At 33.1% G+C, this 23,210-nt stretch overlaps 3 protein-coding genes and 1 long non-coding RNA gene across 5 annotated transcripts; all 4 read left to right on the top strand.

Annotated features, from left to right (window-relative positions):
• The first annotated feature begins 4,921 nt into the window (after positions 1–4,921).
• LOC109598040 (uncharacterized) lies at positions 4,922–12,467 on the top strand. The gene is made up of 9 exons (XM_020013849.2): positions 4,922–5,065; positions 5,127–5,296; positions 6,710–6,846; positions 8,562–8,762; positions 9,418–9,551; positions 9,607–9,810; positions 9,866–10,085; positions 10,137–11,620; positions 11,672–12,467. Coding segments are annotated over exons 1-9 (2,835 nt in total). The 5' UTR covers positions 4,922–5,063; the 3' UTR covers positions 11,955–12,467.
• A 616-nt stretch (positions 12,468–13,083) lies between these two features.
• On the top strand, positions 13,084–13,668 carry LOC126266517 (uncharacterized). Its single transcript, XR_007548851.1, has 3 exons — positions 13,084–13,179; positions 13,244–13,408; positions 13,465–13,668. It is a non-coding gene; the product is annotated as an uncharacterized LOC126266517 (long non-coding RNA).
• Positions 13,669–17,560: 3,892 nt separating this feature from the next.
• On the top strand, positions 17,561–18,136 carry LOC126266546 (chymotrypsin inhibitor Ani s 6-like). The gene is made up of 3 exons (XM_049970743.1): positions 17,561–17,658; positions 17,716–17,889; positions 17,938–18,136. The coding sequence occupies exons 1-3, from the start codon at positions 17,586–17,588 to the stop codon at positions 18,108–18,110; spliced, it is 420 nt and encodes a 139-aa protein (XP_049826700.1). The 5' UTR covers positions 17,561–17,585; the 3' UTR covers positions 18,111–18,136.
• A 3,778-nt stretch (positions 18,137–21,914) lies between these two features.
• Positions 21,915–22,506, top strand: LOC126264230 (mucin-5B-like). Of its 2 annotated transcripts, none has more exons than XM_049961071.1 (3): positions 21,915–22,046; positions 22,100–22,276; positions 22,328–22,506. In XM_049961071.1, exons 1-3 carry the CDS (start codon positions 21,977–21,979, stop codon positions 22,498–22,500), a joined length of 420 nt encoding a protein of 139 aa, XP_049817028.1. In that variant the 5' UTR covers positions 21,915–21,976; the 3' UTR covers positions 22,501–22,506. The 2 variants fall into 2 exon arrangements, with proteins under 2 accessions (XP_049817028.1, XP_049817029.1); XM_049961072.1 differs by having other exon boundaries at positions 22,100–22,261.
• Positions 22,507–23,210: the final 704 nt, after the last annotated feature.

Below are 23,210 nucleotides of genomic sequence, written 5' to 3' on the forward strand. Positions count from 1 at the left end.
CAAAAACATTAACCCCAACCGACCCCAAAATATAGTTGTTGGAATAACAGATTTGGATGGGTGGAATGAATCGAAGACTATTTCTATTTTGTCCGTTGGATATTAAAATAAAAGAAAGAAAGTTTGGTCCATACGGTTTGCGCCGGTCGGAGTTGACGAGCGACCATCTGGCCACTGGCATGCATTCTTACGTCCTCCGCCACGGCGTCGCCTGCGAGCCCCGCTTGGCCGTACGGACCGAGTTGTTGTCGAGCGTAGCACTACTTGTGCGGTATTATTTATGGCACTGCCGTGGCGCCAGCTGGCCACGGTCACTGATCCATTCCTATGCAGCATCGCCGTAACGCCGTCCCATCCCAGATTATCTATACGCGTCCGACTCCAAAACAAAAACAATTTCGGTGCATTTGCCTATGTACTCTTTCGCCGATTTCGTGATGCAACTCATCATATCGCCGTTCGGACGTCGAATCGAAAATTAGTTTAAGCCGTTGCCAAATATTAACTAACAATTTAAGGGTCGCACAATTGTGTCTTCATTGAAAGTCAACAATAAATACGAGCATGTGTCACGTAATAATAACCCACATCAGAAGGTATAATTTACCTGTGGTCCGGCTCCAACAAAAGCCACTTGCCTTAACAACAGGTGTCCTAGTAGGAATCCAACAGAAATTGCCCGTTTCCACTTGAAATTCACACCCTGCCATCATCCAACTCCTCCTTTCCTTTTATGTGAAATTTGTGGGACAGGTGGACCGGCAACCTGCCCGACGGACCCGAACAAAGGATCGCACTTGATCAATTATCAATTTTTATTTGGTCGATTATAGTTTTTTGTTTTTTAGTGTTTTTACAGGTGGCGATTTTTAATGAGCGACTCTTGCAAATGTTAAAACAACACACATGTGGGTAGGATAAAGGCGTTTCGTTTCCGAACCTTATCAAATAATTCGAATTGTTCAGCTTAAATTAACAAGATTTTGAACCCAACGTGAATTTAACAGCAAGTAAACACGACGGGTATCAGATGCGTGAATCCTCGTTGGACGCATTAAAGTTTTCCGCATCAAATAAGGCGAAAAACATCTCAGGTATTTAACGAGTTCCATATATGGCCTAGAGAACCAAACCGAACTCGACTACCAGTCGGCCATGCCAAGAAATAACATGGTAACCGTCTAAATCACCACACGGAGGAAAACGCCGTTCTTATCTGCAATGCTGTTTCATATTTTACGATCTATTCTTTAACAGCGTCTTTTGTTTCGAAGGGCTCGCCTTTTGGTTACCGTTCTCGGCTGTGCGCAAGGAAAATGGATTTACAACCGTCTTCCTCCGAGCTACTTCTAAACGACAACATTTTTTCGCCGCGTTGCACAAATAATACACCGTTACCAGATCATTGCGATGCATCCCAATATAATCGATTGCGTCGGGCCTTAGAACGGAGCCGCGATCGACGAAATCACGTACAGCATCTTTCCTCTTCGAGCCCATCTAACGACGACCTGGACAAGTGGAAAGGCGGAGAGAAGAAGAGAGACAAACGCAGTCCGGAATATAAACAACGGGGCCCGCAGAGTCCGTCGGTCGGCTGGTGTGAACCGGAGTAGCCCAGGCGCTGTAGATCAACATCTGGCGCCAGGCGGCCGATCCTCTTATGGTCAGGCGGCCACCGCACCGGCCACCGCTTCCATCCACTTGTCTCCCCGTGTTCTCTTGTTTGTCCCGCGGACACTTACGCCGGCCTGGAATTTTCCTTTTCTGTCTCGCCCTTCGGACATTGACGTGGCTTACCAAATTCCAATAAGTCCGATAAGTAATTTGCTGAAAACCTGTGTGGAATAACTTATTCCTCATCTGTCAGTTTCTGTATTTTCATAAAGGATACGATAAATAATGTAGTTCTCAATACCAATAAATAAATAAATAAACATTCTGATCATTGCGTCATTGAAAATCACAGCCATTATAGTGGTGATCCGCTGTAGTTATTCAGCGTAACGTTGAACCGTCAAAATAGCATCTTTCGAACACCACCTGCTCGGATGGCCGCTAATTACAGTTCGTTCGTAAAAATTCCTCGTAAACAAACACATTCCAAATATACATGTATTAAATGTTGGTTGTAATGCTTAGGAACGCAATTTGGTTATTTTACTGTGTTTGTTTTGTGGTTTGTATGGACACAATTGATGGTTTATTTGTTTTGAATGTGAGGTCACAATGGAGGCGAATGTTAAACACGAAGAAGTATTGTTTGTTGTTAATATGCTATTTTATTTGTCAGACATTTTGCAAACATAATTTTGTAAAATGTTATTTTGTCAATTTCAAAATATTTTTGAATGTAAATAAAACAATATGTTATTTGATATATCTATCTGTAACGTAAAATAATGTTAGGTTGCCATGCAGTTTCACACAATCAATTCCACTTTAAAATCACAATTCCCAATTAAATTAATTACAACTAATCAATTGGCAGCCGCCATAAACGTTAAATTTCTCTAAATTAACGATCAGTCGTGGTATGTGGAAAAATACGGTGTGTAAAAATTGTGTAAAATCCAGGTGGACTGGGTCTTCTTCACGGCAAAAAGGGGGAAGCAGATGCCTGGCAATTGTGCCTTGCAGCAGGTTACACCAGATGTAATACACCTGCTGGCTTGAATTTTACACCTGTACGGCGAAGAGAGTTCCCTCCGTTCGGTTTGTAGTAGACCCTGCTCTGATTATCGCCGACCATTTTCATACCTCGATGCCTCACATTTTTGTCGTGATTTTATATAGTATTACAAGTTTTAAATGGACTTTTGTATGATCATTAACATATTATTTTAATATTTTCCATTTAATTAATAAACTTGATTCATACTTCCATGTCATAATTTTATGATGATAATTATTGTGTGAAGAATTGAATAGTCTAATCTTTTAATTATAATTCTAAAACGTATTTACAACTGTACAAAATTACAGTAGTTGGTGTTTGGAACGGGTTCTACTTACAGTTAATAGCAAGCTGCCCAAAATCGCCCATGGATGTTCCGATGGGGCTTTTATCATTATCGTTATCAATAGATCTGCCCCACATGCAACAAACACACCGCACCACATGGTGTTCGAACATAAAAAATTGACACAGGTGAAAGTATTGTTGAGACAAAACGAGAATTAATTTGCGCCCGGACGTATTGAACATTTGTCGCGTGCAATTATCGATGGTAACAGGTGTAATCGACATCCTGCGATATTGTGGAGTGAAATTTATTATTTGGTAGCTTCACTCTCGATTCTTGTAATTATCTAATGGTTTCACTAAAAATGCACTGCAATTTTCGACAAACAGATAATTATTTGATTATGATTTTTGAATAAAAATGAAGTATTAAATATAGATTTTTTCAAATTTCAGTTTAGCAACAAAATTTGTTTATAACATTTGACTTAAGAGGGTAAAGGTGGCACAAAACTATTTTATTAAATGTTAACTAAAATTTTGTAACTTGTGTTACTTTAGGAGAAGTTTTTATGAAATCAAAAATGTTTTATGATTCAAATATTAGAATATTATATTGCTATATTTTTGCAAAAAATACTCAGATGAAACAGAAAAAAATAATCCTCGGTATTACCGAAAGTAACGGTTTGCAGATCTCTGTTAAGTCTGATCTTCATATTCCATTTTTACTACCCCCTTAATAGCAAAAAAAGTATATTAATACTTAATAAAAAAAAATAATTGATAAAACCAAAACTCTATTTGCGGACGCGTGTTGATTAAGACTTCTTCATGTTTTAAGCTATTACATTCCTTTAAGACACTTTTATTTTAATATAAACTATAAATTTTTAAATTATTTATTATTAACAATATTTCCGTGAAATACATACTTTTATAATAATAAAAATAATTGATAATTCTATAATTGGAATATTTAGTATCAAATTGTATTTACTGCCATCTTTATGTGAATAAAACAACTTAGACGCAATTAAATATAGAAATATTTATTTTCATACGAACCATAATGATGTCTGTAATTTTATGGAGAAATTTTGAAAATATTAAAATATAATATTCAAGTTTTTAACAATCAATATAAAAAATCACATTTACATATTTAATTACAATTTTAAAAAAATCGGAAAAACGTTCTTACAAATAAAATGGGATTTGAGTCACCATCTATCTGCTACTAGCAGAACTAAACTGAAATAGCAAGCTGTTCACTTAGTTCTTTTGTAGTTTTAAGACAACATCACTAGGGTATAAAATATAAAAAATAATACAATAAAAATAACAATATAATATTATTGTACCTCAAATTAGTTTTATGTGAATAGTTTATTTTATATTTTATGAGCTCCAAATAACTAAAAAATTTAAAGAAAATACATAAAATATAGTAACAGTAAATTCTGAAACAATAAATATTTGATAACTTTAAATCAATAAAAGTAATAAATATGTAAATTAACTACATAATTCCTTTGTCCGCTTATTCCGTACATATATCTGCAAAACTAATTTAAATATCGCGTAAATATTGTAGATTTAAATTGGCTAAAAATTATCATCACATTTTACAAAATTATTATTAATAATAATTTTTGAGAAATACCAATACATTCGCATCCAACGAAAACCATTTGCATTTGAAACAACTTGCCGTTTCCGTTCGCAACGAAAACCCATCATAAATAACAATGGACAGATTCGCATTGTCTTGTGGAGTGAATTCAGTCACGACTATCGAAGAAACATTAAATCATTGAGTTCTTGATATTGGAGCGAGCGTTGCATGGCCGAGTTCGATCGGATTTTCAGGAATTGCGCGTAACCATGCGCGATCACACGGATGCCCACAAAGCTCGCATTCAACTTGTTTTTGCCCGGTGAAAAGCTCGCGGGGCCGCTCGTGTTTATGTAGCCTGGCAGTAAATTTATTTCGCGTCTTTCCCTATGGAATATGTGACTGGTAATAGTTTTAAGCAGGAGTGAAATCCTGTTGATGTACAGCAGTTAATCGCGAAACGTGAAAAATCCTGCTACAATGTGAGTATATGATAGGTTTTGTTTTGGTTTTCACAAACCTTACGATTAACTTTTATTTAAGGATTAACGTGAGAATATTGGTTTTTATCTGGATGTCGAGGGGGGTTTTCGCAGAGGGTTGTACTAAGACCGAGTACCAATGTCAGAACGGCGATTGTGTTAATATAAACAAATACTGCAACGGTGTCCAGGATTGCACTGATGGCACAGACGAAATATCAAACTGTTCACGTAAGTGATTTTGCCTTGTGTCTTTGTATTTACAGGGTTTTCAAGATTTTTTTGTATATAAATTACCACTAAATTCTTTATTCATCCATTCTTTATCAAAAAGTATCGAAACTTATATTAAATATTGGATTATAATAGATAAAAAGATATTAGAAGAAATAAAACATTCAAAATTACAATTCATGATTGATGAAAATATTGATCAATAAATTTAAAAACTTGGACTGTATGAATGTATGTATTTATTTTAATTTGATACAGGTATATAAGGTTTTTCATATGAAAATAGATACGATAATTTAGAGATTATTAAAAAAAGGAAAAGAAAACCTTATTGAAGTTATTAAATTCTTAGATAAATATGTGGCGACGTCCACTATACTCCTAAATTGTAAGATATTAGAAAAGTTTTAATTCATTCCAGTTTTCAATTTAAAATTTTATCTATTCACCATCAATGTGAATATACAAAATGTATTCAAATTTCCAGTAACAACACGTTTAATTTCACAAAAGTATAAAGTAACACAAAAAAATCTGTTTTAATATAAAAATCGCACACAATGCGCCTTTCAAAGATTGACTAACCCCAAAACTTTTTAATTCTGTAAAAAGCCAAGCATAACTGCAAAGCGTCTACGTCCCGTGTCCCCGGGGTCGACTTTCAACTGCAGTCGCGTTAAAAATTCAGCGACCATCGCCACTTTTGGATGTAAGGAATAAAATACTTATATTAAGGGACGTAAACTTGTCCCATATGTTACGCGAGTGTCGCATCAATATATTATCAGGCCGTGTTTTTGCATTACCATTGTAGACGCAATTTCAATTTTAATAAAATGTCGAGTCATAAAATACGAATATTTGTGACATTCGACCGAATCCGGAGCAACAGTCGCTGAATTATCAACACGATTCGAGCTGAAAAGCAACTCTGGGGGACAATAAGCTAATATTTTCGTTTGTAGCTTCGCAAAACTGCCACGGGCTTCCGGACGAAACCTTTCTACAAATTGGAAATGTGTGCACTTATTACTGTGCCTCTTTCTTTTCTTCATGTCCTAAATACGGTTTATATTTACTCACAAATAATAAATGTTAAGTACTGTTTTGGGATTAATTTAATTCAAGCAGAAAATTGAAGTTTTCTTTGTTTTACATAGTTTAATACAAATTTAGTAGATGTATTATCCCTCTGGATAATCATGTTTAAATTTATTAGGTTGTGTTATAAAATTAAGGAGTAATTTTATCTCCACATAATAAAAAAAGATGACTGTAAAAACATACTAAAAGCACAATGCAAAAACCTGTTTCAAGTTGAATTTTTTCCCGTTGTCCTCGTAAAATTTGAATATTTATCAATTTTAATATAAATAATGTAGCGTGGTAGTGAAATGTTCCGTTTTCCAGCATGCAACATCACGTACTACGGCGGAGTCGGTCATACATACGAATTAGAGATAAAGAGGCCTAGTGACTCGCAAATGCCGTTCCTGTGTTATCTAAATTTTACTGCTGCAGGAGGCTCGTTCGGCGAACTGGTACAAGTAAGTTGTACACTTCATTTTATACTGTGGTGCTTTCTATGTGCCCGTTACGCGAATGTGGTTTATTTGATGCTGCACTATGCGAGTTTGTGGTTTGGAGCTTTCAGGGTAACTGTTTAGTACACTGATTATTGTTTATTAGGTCTACTTGAAGCAGGAACCGAAAAATTACTTGTTTATAAAGTAGTTTGTTCCTATTTACTAAAACCCCGACAATCTAACAAGAGTTTTGAATTTAGCTTCAAACTTTATCAAGCCATCATCAATCTGTTACAGTTTCTAATTGTTTAGAAACTTTTGCAACTTTTCCATTTAGGAAATGCACTTGATACCCCAACATTTGTCATTTTGGACATTTATATTTTAAATTACTCTTTGCGGTTCTATAAGCCACTCCAATCAAAATTCCAAATTCGCAAAAGTTAATCATTCAACATAAAAGTGAAAATGGCGGTGCTAAAATGAATTTCTCTTAGAATGAAATATTAAACATCTCGTCGGGGAGTTAATTAACGAAAGAATGATCGAAATGTGGCAAAGCACAAAGAAATCTCCCACCTCGAATCATCAGGGAAACGTTAAACGGAATAACGATTTTTTTTGTACTCGTAAATTTAAATTAACATTGATGTTTAATTGAAAACGTGCTCAAATTTCAAACCGCCACGCTGAATATTTTACTTGTAATTATGGAACAGGAAATGGAAAGAAAATTTGATTTGCCAATGCAAAACGGTTCATATTTGTGTTTAATTTGATGGTATTGGAATTTATTATAAATATCAGTGGTTACAATCATGTTTTAATTTATATGTTGTTGTAAAATGATTACATGAAATGAAATAACATTTAATTGGGCGTGTCGTATACACGGCACAACTCCATAAATTAATGAAATGCCCCGAAATACTTTAAAATCTGCGCTGTAGTCCAATTGTAACCGTCACATAAATAACGTTTATACATCCGAAATATGAAAACATTGCAGGCGGTATTTTCCTAAACGGGTGCAATTTATATAAATGGGCGCCACCAATTAACTAAAACATGTATGCAAGCCGAACATACAACACAACGGTAATAATTCAAAAAGTTATAACTACCCACTTGTGCCGCCCTATTAAACATTAAACTTCAGTGTAATCGCTATTTCCAACGCTCCTGTTTAATTACCTCCTAGTAAACTCGACGGTTTTAATTAATTCTGTCATATCGTGTCATATCGTGTACTGTGAAAGTAAGATTGTCTGTAGAGTAAGTGAAGAAGTTAATAATTATCTCCTAATTCATAACATGACAGATACTCAATCATCCGTTCCACTCCTGAAATCTTTATGTCTAAAGGCTTATCGCCCCGAATTTTCGTATCGATTGATGTTTCATTCCGGCACATCCTTTGCCTATCCGTAAAAATAAATTGTCCGTAGTTGAGATTAATTCCCGATTCTTTGGTTGGGTTAGTGGTTCGGCGGGCTAAATCTATTGCCCCGCGTTTCAATCTTTATCTGTGCCTGTCTCTCCCCTCGGGACATCGGATTCCTGTAAATCTTAGCGTAATCTCGTGCAAAACATACGTATACCTTATCTCCGATTCTGCCCTGCTCATCTCGACCGCCAATAAAAATAAATCGGGCTTTAGTTCATCCAACTATTACACGAAAGAAGAAAAAAGAGACTAAATTGAATGAATTGAAAACCCGACGACACTGTTTCAGCTGACGTTCGAATCGTTCGCAGTGGGAATGTTCGAGTCGTTCACGTCTGAAGGCTGTCCCGATGGGTACATCTCGATCAGGGAGTCGAACAGGCCGCCCACGGGCGGCAAATGGTGCGGAAGCGCGTGGGGTTACACCGTCTACTACAGCGAAACCCCCAGCGTAAACCTTACCCTGATGCTCAACCGGTTCTCTCCCCAGGTAAATCGACTGTTAATTTACTTAACACGCTTTCAGCAGTTCTGGAAAGAAGATTTACTATTTATGGCTGTGGCTCATGTAATATTCAGTTCGTGTATTTTGAGTCAAAGGGAATTGTTAAAATGTTTTATGCAATGTTAACTTACTGGAAGTAATGTAAGAAATGTAAAAACAGCCATATTTTATAAATGTTTAAACACTTAACTTTTATGAAATTTGCGCATCTTATTTTAATTTTTATTACACAAAAAAATAAAATTGAATTGTAAAAATTAAAGTAATAAATTATATATTTTTCCATAAATGAATACCGGGTTGCCTAATTCATATATGTAATTAGTGCTGCCATCTTTTATAATAACTTATGGTGTCATATACACAATTTTTATTCTTTTATATTATTTAGTTTATACTTTATATAGATGTGGTAGTATTGCGCAAACTTCAACAGGTAAATGAGGTGTTAATTTACTTAACTAACTTCCACCATTAAATGCAGACTGCGGAAGCGAGAATCGCACGATTTCGCGCCGTCTGAATAAATGGCTGGTGGTGTTTAATGGTTCGTATGCCGTGCCGAATTATTTCTTGATAGTTTCTGACGTTCTTGGCGCAGTTTAAGGTAGAATCTCAACGCTTCTAATTATTTTTTCAGCAAACATCTGGATACACGTTTGAATTTAAACTGTCCTATAAGTTTCTGAAACTAAGCGATGCCAAAATAAGATACGGAAATGCAACACAGAGATCTTATAGAGGAAAACTTACACCTGGGTCCTACTGTGATAGGTAATTATTATTTTAGAACATTGCGATGTAATTTTCCTTACCTAATACATTTCAGGTTATTGGAGAATTGTTCCAAAAAACCATGCAAAATTCAATCACCCAATTATCCAGGAATTTATCCCAGAAACGTAAGCTGTCATTACAGAGTCAGAGAAAAAAATGTTCCTGAAGGAAAACATGCGTTAATCACAGTAAGACAAGCAAATTTCCACTACAAGGAGCATCTACCTAAGTTTGATAATAGTGATAGAGTCCTAAGGTAAAAAAATCTTGCATGATGTTGTTTAAACTTGAAAAAATGTATTTCATTTTAGAATTTGGGATCAGTGCAATATGATGCAAGATTATTTGGAGATTTTTGATGGATGGGGCAGTGGTGCCACAACGCTAGCTCACCTTTGCAGTGGTGAAACAGTCCCAGAAATCATAAGCAGTGGTCCAGAATTGCTGGTAAAGTTTCACACTTCCCCATTTGGGAATCCTTTTCATCCTTTACCACTATCTTATTTACCCGGATTCGAACTGGAAGTGGAGGTAATTATCCTTAAATTATTAAAATACTTTTACTATTAAGTATTGTTAAAGGTATTCTATGTAAATAAGGAGTCCCCAAGTTACATAGAGCATGGCAAAAAGTGTGAATTCTTAGTGACAACGTTTGACAACACCACAGGTCTACTTGAAAGTCCATTGCACAGTTTACCACCGAACACAACTTGCCAGTATCATTTCAAAGGTCAAAGGAACAATATAATATGGATTTCTTTCATCAAATATCACGTCACCAACGAAAGACTTGCGGATTTCAATACTGGAGACTGTGACGTTCAATTGCAAATATGGGACGGCGATATCAAAGGCAAGAATAATGTCCAACTCATCGGTCAGTTCTGCAAATTTGACAAACCAAAATTGTGTGATCACTCGCTGCTTAAGAATTCGTCCAGGCTTACCAGACCATGTGGACTTGCCGAGAGTTACATTTCAAGCAGCACAGACCTTACAATTTCTCATACGATCAGATATGGTAGCGTCTTGTATCCGGTGAACTTTATACTCAAATATGAGTTCGTGGATTTGTCACAAGAAGGGAGTCAAATGTCGAGGAATCCTTGTGATCGAATATTCAAAACGGATACTGGAAGATTTTACTCTCCCAAAATTACCTTTTTGTATGGCCGTGGTGGACAAAGAGACTTAACTTGTACGTATCAGTTCGAATCGAAGAATCACCAGAGGTTGAAAATTACATTTACTAAAGCACAATTCGGTGATCGAAAATGTTATTCGGTTTACAACACGGAGATAAACCGGTGGGTGTGCAATTCCAAGTCGAAAAATAGTGGAACAGCCAACCTTAAAATTTCAGAGTATCCTTGGAAGGGCATTGAAATCAAAAGAGATTGTTTATGTTCTAATATAACTGAACCATTCTCAATAGTCACGAAGACCGCCAGCAGAGTGGTAGTGAAGTTTCAAATTACCAATATGAAGATCACTGAAGATTTTCATGATTACTATTTCGATGCCACATTCCAGTTCATACCCAACGAAAACAACTGTCTTAATCCTTGGAAGAACAGAAGACTAAAAGGAACGAGTGGGGAGATAACTGTAAGAAACAACGAACAAAACTTAAGTGAAACTGAAGGTTTCACCTATCAAAATCAAACTGTGAAATATTGTTTGGATCAACCTTGGCTTATAGAGCCTGAAAATAATTTAGGTAATTATATCTACCTAAAGATTAAAGGTTCACAAATTCGTGATGCAAGACTTTGCCCGAGCAAGAACAGGATTCTAATTTATTCACCTGGTAAAACTGAAGATATCCACTCAATATGTCCATATTATGAGACGGTAGATGACGTCGTGGAGATGTTTTCTGAAGGTTGGAGCATATTTTCGTACAAGAAGATCCAAAACAAGAACTCCAGAAGTTTCATTATAGAATTTCTCCAAAGAGAAACTGGCAATTTCGCTGTGAATTGGATGGAAGTTTCAAAAAATCCAGCTTTGACTTTACCATCTAGTCTATTAATGATTTCACCACCTGACTGTCCTCATAGGTAGGTTGACATAACTATCATGACTATCTAGCAATTTGTAATTTATTTCAGTTGTCCTGAATTGGGTGCTTGTATAAGTCCAGAATTGTGGTGTGACGGCTTACGACATTGTCCTTCAGGGAATGATGAACAAGAATCAAACTGTTCAATAAACAGCGGATTTCCCATTCAGTATTTGAATTCGGCTGCTTTAACAACATTGGGTGTGGTAATATTTGTAACGATTGTTGCTGTTTCGTTCTACATGTTCAGGCATTGGAAAAGAGAACAGAAAAATGTTATCGTCTCGGTAACTGAACATACATTTCTGGAATTTAAAAGTGGATTGTGTTGAATGATCTCGGCATGGAATAATAGAGAACAATCAAAATTTATTTTATACCTAGTTTGACCTTCAAAGTTTAATAATCAAATTTGGAAGAGAGGTACTATTATTGAGACGTTGCTGCTTTTTATTGTAGGTAATTAAATTAATGTCCAATAATATTAATTTTCTTCTGCAACTTACGCTTTGATGGTTGATGCATCTTGTATCTACTATATTGTTTCTATGATCTTTGTATAACATATCTATAGTAGTATTGCTTTATACAAAATTTCACAGCCAGAAGACCTTTTTATCTATTAGTAGAATCTAAAATCAGTCAAAGAATCTTCTGGTGGTGCGATGATTATTAACTATATTTTTTCTATTACGTGTTGTTTTAAGGAAATTTGTAAGGACATGTGATGTTTAGTACAAGAATGGGGAGATTGATGTAGTACACTGACTGACAATATATCTGTTGTATTTATACTATAAGGTGAAATTTTTATGGTAAACAATAAAACATATAAATCAAAAATATTTATTTTGTTTTAATTTAACTAATGAATTGTGTTTAAAAATTCTACTTATTTTACAAAACTGCACTAATCACTCATACCACACACATTTCTAAACCAATTTAAACACATATTATTAATATTAAGATAAACGTTGAACTAACATTAAAAAAATTATTATTGACTGCATTTAATAATTTGAAGAGGACTAGTAAGTATGTTCTATATTTGTTTTTTTACAACATATTTATTTGTTTTATATAAACTAAGCTATACATATTTTTTTAAAAAAATATACATATATCGCTTTTACGACTATTTCAAAAGAGAATTATCAGAGAAATTATAATAATGGAAAACAAACAAAAATAATCTTGTATTTAAACAGCTAATTAAAAGTTATATTCAGCTCGGAATGTACTTTTATGCAAAATAATTTCCTTTACTATTTGAAAATTTAAAATCCCGGATTAATTTAATACATTCTTAAAATATTTAAATAACTTATCAAAAAATTTGTATTTGTTTTTCATATACTTTTGACGACTTATCGTACTTTATTGTTGCATATAATTTACATTCATTTAAATATATTTATAAATATTTGTCTGAAATAAACATAAAATTGACATTTATTCGCAGAGCTTCTGCAACAACAGATATGTTTTTTATAAAAGCATTAACAATATTTTTTCTAATAATGTTAACGGAAATCATCAATCAATCAAGAAGTGGTAAGAATATTTATTGTTAAAAAATTATTTCAATTATATTATTAAATTTTAATTTAAATATTAGCACAAGTGTGTCCTGAAAATGAAACGTGGAATAATTGTGGAAATCCATGCAATGAAAATTGGTGCAACGAAACAGCAAGAATTTGTACAAAACAATGCAACATCGAAGGAGGATGTTACTGTAACAAAGGCTATAAACGCGACACTAAAGGACAATGCATTCAATGTAAGTCGATTGTATTTCACCAATACATAAAATTATATGAAGAAAATATTTTTAAGGTCCAACATGTCCTTGCGATGAAGTGTGGGACCAATGCGGTAACGACTGTATGGCAAATACTTGCAACACATCCACAATTTGTCCATATTATTGTTTTGAAAATGGAGGCTGTGTGTGCAAAAATGGAACTGAACGTGGCATAAATAATACTTGTGTTTCATGTAATTCTTGAAAAATATTGAAAAAAATATTATTAACAAATACATTATAATTATGTACTATATATATATATATATATATTACATATTATTAAAATAATAAGTTTTTTAATTAAAATCTTATTAATTTACCTAACAATAAACTATATTGAATACACTATACAACTTTCTGTCTGTGTTTTAAGGTTTAATCTTAATTTTGAGTAAAATATTTTCTTTCGAAGTGAATTTACTTTTTGACTTTTTAATATGCATAAACATCTAAAATATTTATATGATAAAAACTGTCTCTCGAATCGTTTGAAGAAAAAGTACGCGCAGTTTGCATAGGTTCTGGATGCGACATCCAACTCCACGAAATGGAAATCTGCACTTCCTCGTCCTTTCTTCGTTTCATATAAGCAGAAATAACGGTGGGTCACGTGATCAGTCGACACCCGCCAAATCATTGGTTTAGCAAACTTCATGCTCATTTGCTCTGTAAACCTGAAAGTTAGATAATAGGGCATATTTTGAGTCCTTAAATAAAATACCGCATGCAAAACAAAAATTGTCAGATGAATGCTTGCAACACCGGCTTTTTGTTCCGAATATCGATATTACTCGTGAAAGATTAGTAGTTAACCGAATTAAGCAAATAAAATGGTGGCTCGACATGCACTTTGCAAGTTTAAATCAAGCGACAATACCATATAGAGAGGCCAATGTCCGCAATCAAAACATAATGAAGGATTAGACCATGGTAACAACAGTTCAGGTCTCCTGATGAGAATCAACAAGCTCCCCGCTTCATTTGCACCTCACATTCCACTTTATTTTGACATAACGTATTGAAGAATTACCGTTTTTAACCAGGCCAAAAGTTACATAGTTATATGTTCAAAAAATAACAAACCAAAATATTTATATATCTATAAAAGTATACTAATTATGAACAACAACTTTTTATACAACTAATTTATACTTATGGTACTTCAAAATATTCAAATAATACACTTATATCAGTTTTATACATATTTCTTACGATTTACTTTGTATGGTTATTGTATGTAATTTGCATTCGTTTTAATAATTACTTTTATATGTAGTTATATAAGGTTAAATTAAAGTTTGTATTTGCATTTAAAACTTCAACGTAAGCAGTTGTTTGTTTCTAACAAAATTAGTGACATTCAGGAAATATAGTATGTATAATTAGTGAGTAAAATACATCTATATTATTTTAAATTTATTACAAGCCCCGTTACCCGTTTGTCCCGAAAACGAAACATGGAATAACCGTGGAAATCTCTGCAATGAAAAATTTTGCAACGAAACATCAAGAAAATGTTCAAATAACTATATTTTGCAAGGGGGATGTTACTGTAACGATGGATTCAAACGCGATCCTCGAGGTAGATGCATTCAATGTAAGTAAGCCCATTGTTTAGGCAAAACAGAAATGAATGATGAAAATATTTTAGGCCCAACATGTCGTCGCGATGAAGTATGGACCGAGTGTGGCAATGAATGTTTTGCTAACACTTGCGGCAGGAAAAGATTTTGTCCTCTATTTTGTAAACTTAATGGAGGATGTGTTTGTAGAAAGGACACTAAACGTGGAGCAAACAATACGTGTGTTCCATGCAATACTTGATCGATTCTAATAAAAACGGAATATTACTGAATAGTTTTATTTAGACGACAATTTGAAGAGTTTTAAACGGCACATATTTATTCCGAATATTATCATTTTGTGTTATTTTAAAAATTACATTTTGAATTTTTTGGAAGACTAATTTAGATAATTCTGCAGTTATGTTCGAGCACAAATTCATTTAAACAAATAAACTAATTACGGACCAATTATAAAAGAATATTACTTTGAGTCTTTTTAAAATATCTCATATCTAATTTTGAACATATCAGTATCCTTATAACACATGGGCTGAAAAGTCCTAAAAGGCCTAACAAAGGAAACACATTTTTTTTGTTCAAAATTAGCTTTATTCATCAAGGTAATCTCCATCAAGAGAACGCAATCATTCCAGCGCCGCTTTAATATTTCATTACCACTTTTGTAGAACGATTTATCTCTTACCCTAAAATAGGCCTCAGTTTCAGCATTTTGTCGCTGGAAGCAAAATCTGACGAATACGGTGGATGTAGGAGTAATTCGACATTCATTTCATGTAGTTTGATCATAGTTTTGTTTGACTTGTGACACAGTGCGTTGTCTTGATGAAACAATTTTTTTTTGCCATATGCGGTCCATTCCTTGCAATTCAAATGCTCCAATAAATCTATATAATATTCACTGTTGATGGTATTTTCCTTCTCAATATAGTCGATAAATATTACACCACACACACACCTAAATATTGAGGCCATAACCTTTTCAGCCGATTGTTGTTCTTTTGGGCGCTTTGAACGAGGTTCACCAGTTGCTGTCCACTCAGATGACAATCGTTTTGATTACGGAGTGAAGTGATGGATCCATGTTTCATCCACTGTCACGTAACGACGCAAAAATTCGGACTTGTTATGTTGAAACATGGCCAAACACTGCTCAGAATCATCAATACGTTCTTGTTTTTGGTCAACAGTGAGCAAACGTGACACCCACTTTGAACGGAGCTTTCTCATAGTTAAATGCTCATGCAATATAAAGCTAACACGTTTTTTGATATCTGTACGATGTCAGCTAACTCACGCAACTTTACTTTTCGATCATTCAAAACGATTTTGTGGATTTTTTTGATATTTTCTGAGTTATCGCTTCATTTGGACGTCTACTACGTTCTACATAATAGGTGTCTCTATGACCACGTTTGATGTCACCAAACCAACGTTTTATTGTTGTTTCTGATGGAGTGGGGTTCCCCATAACACTTTTCAAGCCATTGCGTCGCTTGAACGATACTTTTTCCCATCAAGAAACAGTGTAAAATTAAAACACGAAATTGTTTTTGATCCATTGATTTAAAAGAAAAAGAGTAGCGTCACTCTTAGCACAATAACTCACAAACTAATTAATAGAATATCATGAAATTTTAACATTTGTCTTTTGAAGGATAATACTAACTGAAAAAGAAGTGAATGCAATAAAACGTGCACCATATATGTGTTAGGTTCGGAACTTTTCAACCCATGTGTTAAATGACTGACAAATTTCGTTCGATATGTTTTGATGACTATATGTGTTCAGGCACTACATTTAAGTAATAATTTAAAATAGATTCAAACAGTCAAATTATAGTTATGAGTTTTATAAATTTTAAATGTTTAACTTGTTACTGCTACTCTATGCTGCCAAATATGTCAAATGTTTTTTAGATAAATAACTAAATACATTTTTAATTGGTAATTAAATTAGAAAAAAATATTATGTTAATTATGATACGCTCCTTATCGACCATCTTAGAAACATAATAATCTACGTTTTTTAGGGCTACTTTTATTTTCGGTATTTTTTTCTCCACTTATTCAATTAGTATTTTCTAAGTTATGGCAGACAACGTCATTTTTGTCATTTTTAAAGTCCTAAATGTTGTGACGATGAAATCTGGACCTCAAGTGATAATGGTCACAAATATTTCAACACGTCCTCAATTGGTACTGAGTTGTGTACTGTACACAAAGTAGCACTAAACGTGTAAAAAAACTACATACACATAATTAAGAAGATTATTTTATTTATTTATTTCATTGTTTTATCCAGAACTGAACATTTTAATAAACCCAAATGTTTATTTATCTAATTGTTATGAACAAAAGTCACTAATTTATACGACTTATTTACGATTAAAACATTCAAATAAACTACGGATAAATTTATATCAATTTTCTACATATTTTTGACGATTTACATTGCATTATTATTGCATGTAATCTCCATTTGTTTCGATAATTCGTTTTGTATTTAGTCACATGAGGTTAAAATGAAATTTATATTTGTTCTCAAATCTCCAACGGATACAGTTATGTTGCTAGCAAAACTAGTAACATTATTTACTACAGTGATGATGGTGGAAGTCATCAATCATTCAACATATGGTAAGTATAATTATTGACAAAATATGTGTATGGATATTAATCATTATTTACCATTAGCTCTATTACCTGTTTGTCCTGAAAATGAAACGTGGAATAGTTGTGGAAATCCTTGCTATGAAAGATTGTGCAACGAAACATCAACCGAACCAAAAAGATGCACCAAAAACTGTGTAGCGGGATGTTACTGTAACGAAGGATATAAACGCGATCTTGAAGGACGATGCATTAACTGTACGTCTTATATTTAAATGAAAATTTGTTGAAAAAATTTTTTTTTAGGTCCTACTTGTCGTTGCGATGAAGTTTGGACCAGGTGTGGCAATGAATGTACAGCAAATACTTGCGGCAAGAAGACAATGTGTCCGTTGTTTTGTATAGAAAATGGCGGATGTGTCTGCAAAAAGGGCACTAAACGTGGCGCAAACAATACATGTGTTCCGTGCGATGCTTGAAATATTTTAATAAAAACTTAATGTTACTAATTTGTTTTATTTAATAAAGAACTTGGGTGCGGGTGAGATGAATTCATTTTTTTAAAATATAACGTAAAACGTTTTTTAACGTTTCAATCTAAAATAATATATTTTACTTTAGTATTAGTCACGAGAAAAAAATCAGGATTCCTGGATGTTTATTATGTGAAAAATTAGGCAATGATAAAAAATAACTAAGAGATGCTGAAATAGCTGATATATATGTGGTAAACATATATAACATTTTGAAACATCATTTAATTCTCTAATGTACCTCTTCTCGGATTAATATTTCTTTAAGAACTGCTCCACTAGGTTCACCAGATTCATTCCATTGTCTAGACTAACGAGAATCGTTGTAATCGAGGGATCACATTTAACATTACAATTAATAAAAGGCTCGTTTGCGTTGCATATAAGAATTTGGCAATTATCAAAACCTAATTTTGTTATCGTTACTTAATATTTTTGAAAATCATTTGTCCATCTTCTTGATTAAATCCATTGCTTGAAGTCTATTTCTAATCATAGAGTTATCGCAGTTATTTTCTTCGATGGTACAAATATCAGAATAGTTCCACTTTCAACACGACAAAATGAAAATTACAGCTTAGAGTATATACTCAAAATGAATGCGTGTGGTCGATTCTATTGTTTAAGTTCACTTTTGAATGCATAAAGCAAATTTACACGAATTATAGCACTGAAAAACCAAAAATACTTTAAAGATAATGTAAGAAAAAATGAAATAGCAAATTTACAAAGAGCATAAACTTTTTTCATATTATATGTACAGTTTAACACAGGAATATTAAAATATAATAAAAATGTATTCAAATAAATGAACTGAAAAGTAATTTAATTTTTGCGTCACCTATAACTTACAAATATTCTCAGTCAAAATGTCTAGGGAATACCCAGAAAAATCAAATTAAATTAAAAAATAATTTAACTTATAAATAATATACCTGTTAAAAGCTGCGATTTAGTATATCTTGTGTTATTGACCCAATATTCATCAAATCACATCATGGATCATTACAACGTGACGTAGCTCGTCAAATGGGCACATTTGTGAGTGTTATAAGCAGATTGAGGAGACGTTACAATGAGTATAATGATGTAAAAGAAAGACATCCAGGCCGCAGTCGGTTAACCTCGGGACAAGGTCGCTTTTTGCTTTTGCCAGCTCGGAGACACCCGGATATAATAGCTCGCCAACTAAGACAAGAGCTTTTTAGGGTCCACGATGTGATTGTGTTAGCTCAAACCGTCAGAAACAATACAAAAAGATCTTAATTGGGATCCTGATGATTGGAATCGTATTCTCTTCTCTGTTGAGTCAAGATTTTGCTACCACCAAAATTCTGGAGGGATACGTATCTGGAGAGAACCTGGAAATCAAGTACGATTACAATATAGTCGTGAGATGGTCAATCTTGGAGGAAGCTCATTAATGTTTTGGAGAGGAATTAATAATGGTGGAAGAATCAAGCTGTTTTTAATAGAAACCACTTTGAGTACAGTTCAATATTGCGACAACATTGTTTTATCCATTGTGTTATCCTATTTAATCAATGTCAGCCCAAATTACATATACCAGCATGATAATGCTAGGCCACATACTGCGAGAATCGTTCGAAGAACGTTCGAAAATAATAACATAAGCGTTTTACCTTGGCCAGCAAACTTCCCATACATTAATCCAAAAGAAAAAGTGAAAAAAAGACTTTCAAATTACCCAAAACAATTATGGAGACCACCAGAAGCTAATTTTGGCGGTACAGGACATGTGGTAAAATCTGGACTAAAACCTACTCGATAGACTGATAGTGAGAATGCTAAAACAATATATTGCGGTCGTAAACAACCGAGGAGCTCCATCCGGATATTAATTTTTAATAAAAAAAAATAAATATGGCATAAATAACATAATAATAAATATTCGCATATTTGGTAGGGGTTATTATTTTAATTTTTGAAAGGGTTGTAAAAAACTTTTTTATTAATTCATTATATTTTCACATTATTTTTTTTTTGTTTGATTGCAATAATTTAAAAATATTCAGGTGTTCCCTAGATACCTTGTATTTAATTTGTATCATTTAGTATACATCAACAAAATTTCTAAATAGATTTTTGGAATTTCTATAAATATATATTTTTTATAAACAATAAAAATACTTAAAAATGTCAAACATGTAAGTTATGGATATGCTTACCAGCATGTGTTTATTAGATGCCCATAATTTACATTCATTTTGATAACCTTTTTATATTTTGTCTATTTTTTGAAATAAACTTTATATTAGTTTAGAGTTTGGAATAAAATTAATAACAATATGTTTCAAGGCATTGATTATGGAATTCATTAACCAATGAGGAAGTGGCAACTATAATTAATGATTCAAGCATGAAATAAAATAAACCTACATTTAAAGTTCAGATAAAAAATATCCTGAATATAAAACAGGGAATAATTGTGAAAATCATTGCAATGATAAATGGTGCAACGAAAGCAAGAAATTAAGTAAAAAATGCAAGTTAAAAGGAGGATGTTACTGGAATGATACGAACCTCCAAGGACAATGCGTTCAATATTAGTCGATTGTTTTTCACCGATACGTAAAATTAAAATAACCGAATAAATTATTTTTAAGGTTCAACATGTGGCGATGAAATGAGGAACGCGGTAATGAATGTTTCGCAAATGTCGCGCAAGAAACACATGTTTCATATCAACAACTTTATTAATTTATTATCAAATTTTATTTAACTGATGATTTAAGGGTTAAACTCGTATCAATTCACTCAGATATAAAGGTTTTACATCATTGTAATAATATAAACTTTTATTAAAATATTGTAACTTTTATTGTACATTAACTTTTACACTTCAATTAATTCAACTGAGATATTTAAATAATGCATAGCTTACTTTCAGTTATATGATAGTTGCATATCATTTGCATTCATTTAGATAAATCCTTTTATATTTAGTTGTATGTCGTTGAAATAAACTTTATATTTGTTCAGAGAATTGTTGAAAAAGCAGTTATGTTTTTAATAAAAGTAGCAACAATATTATTCATAGTGTTGTTTATGGAATATATTAATCAATTAGGAAGTGGTAATTAACGATCCAAATACGGTATACTATAAATCTAAAGTTTTAAATAATTTCAAGTAAAAGTTTGTCCTGCAAATGAAACATGGAACAAATGTGGAAATATCTGCAATGAGAAATGGTGCAACGAGACGGAAAGGAATTGTACAAATAAATGTAACTCAGAAGGGGGATGTTATTGTAACGAAGGGTATAAACGTGACCTAGAAGGACGTTGCATTCAGTGTAATATATGTATATAGTCACAGAATACAGTTTTGTACTGAAAGTTTTTTACAGGTCCGACATGTCGTTCCGATCAAGTTTGGCAATCATGTGGAAACGAATGTTTCGCTAACAACTGTAACAGATCAGTTCCCTGTCCGCAGTTCTGTTTAGTTAATGGAGGATGCATATGTAAAAAAGGCACCAAACGTGGTGCGAACAATACCTGTATTCCATGTAATGCATAAAATGTTTACAATTTGAGAAATTACAATATTACACATGTTTGAGCGTATATTTCTTAAAAACAATAAAAACAATATAAAAATACTTGGAATTTACAACGTTTACATTATTCACAACTACAATGATATAAAAGCAAGGATGTTTCTCAATAATGTCATATACATGTGGAAAATAAAGTATCGTTCTTTTTGATATCATTTAATTTACGATTTGTAACTGCGGTTTGGAATAAGAACAAAGCCACATTAAATTTGTTCGGGAAACAACAATGTTGTCAAAACTAGTGTTAATATTTTCCTTGGTGATAATGCTACAAGTTTTGAGTAATTCAAGCAATGGTAAATAAATAATTTAATTATTAGACATAGTATGAAACTTAATTTGATTTTAGTTTTGGCAATGCTTTGTCCGGAAAATGAAGTGTGGAATGATTGCGGGAATCGCTGTAATGAAAGATACTGCAACGAATCAATGGAAAAAAAACCTCGCACCAAGGAATGTAATCCTGAGGGTGGATGTCATTGTAAACGCGGATTTAAACGCGATCCGCAAGGTCGATGCATCAATTGTAAATTCATCTCCATTTCTCCTGGATAAACTGTACCTATAATAATTTTAGGCCCCACTTGTCGTCAGGATGAAATGTGGGTTCCGTGTGGTGACCCATGTCCATACAACACTTGCAATATTGCGATCCCTTGCCCGAAGATTTGTAATGTTAATGGTGGATGCGTGTGCAGGCCAGGATCGAAACCAGATAAGGAAAGAAAATGTATTCCGTGCAATGCTTGAATTATATCTTTGAAAATTTAAATAAACGTTATAAAAATACAAATGTACTAATAATTATGTATCACTTTTTATTCAAAATTTAAACCGTTTGTTTTTCTACACCGATTTTAATAAATAATTTGCAAATATTTTCGATTATTTAAGATAATACACATTTATACTGTATAAATTGTGTGAAAGTGATGCATTTGATAAGAAAAACAGTCCTATAAAAGTAGGAGCAGGTAAATTGTGTTAAGACAATCGAAGTGATACAATAGTGTTAATAATGTCTTACAATAATTTAATATTTTTATGCAGTGTAGCTCTGGTGATATTTGGAGTCGTTAAAACTGATTTTTGTAAGAATACACTTCTTAAATTCCTTTCAATATTCTCAGTAAAAATTTTATTGTATTCTAAGATTGTGACGAATGTGGAGATAATGAGGTATGGTTCAAATGTGAATGCCCATGCAATGAGAAGAACTGTGGTGATGACAATTCAGAGCCTCGAAATTGTACACCAAATTGTTGTCGAGGAGGTTGTTATTGTAAAGAAGACTTTAAAAGAAATAGTGAAGGAAAATGTGTAAAAGGTACTATATTTTGAAAATATGTTTTTTAATAGTACTAACAAGAAATATTATAGATTGTTGTCCAGAGAATGAGATATGGCATAATTGTACCAATCCGTGCATTGAGGAAAACTGTGATGCAAACGATTCAAAA

The sequence above is a fragment of the Aethina tumida genome, chromosome 1 (genome assembly GCF_024364675.1).
Source record: "Aethina tumida isolate Nest 87 chromosome 1, icAetTumi1.1, whole genome shotgun sequence".
Taxonomy (NCBI): Eukaryota; Metazoa; Arthropoda; class Insecta; order Coleoptera; family Nitidulidae; genus Aethina; species Aethina tumida.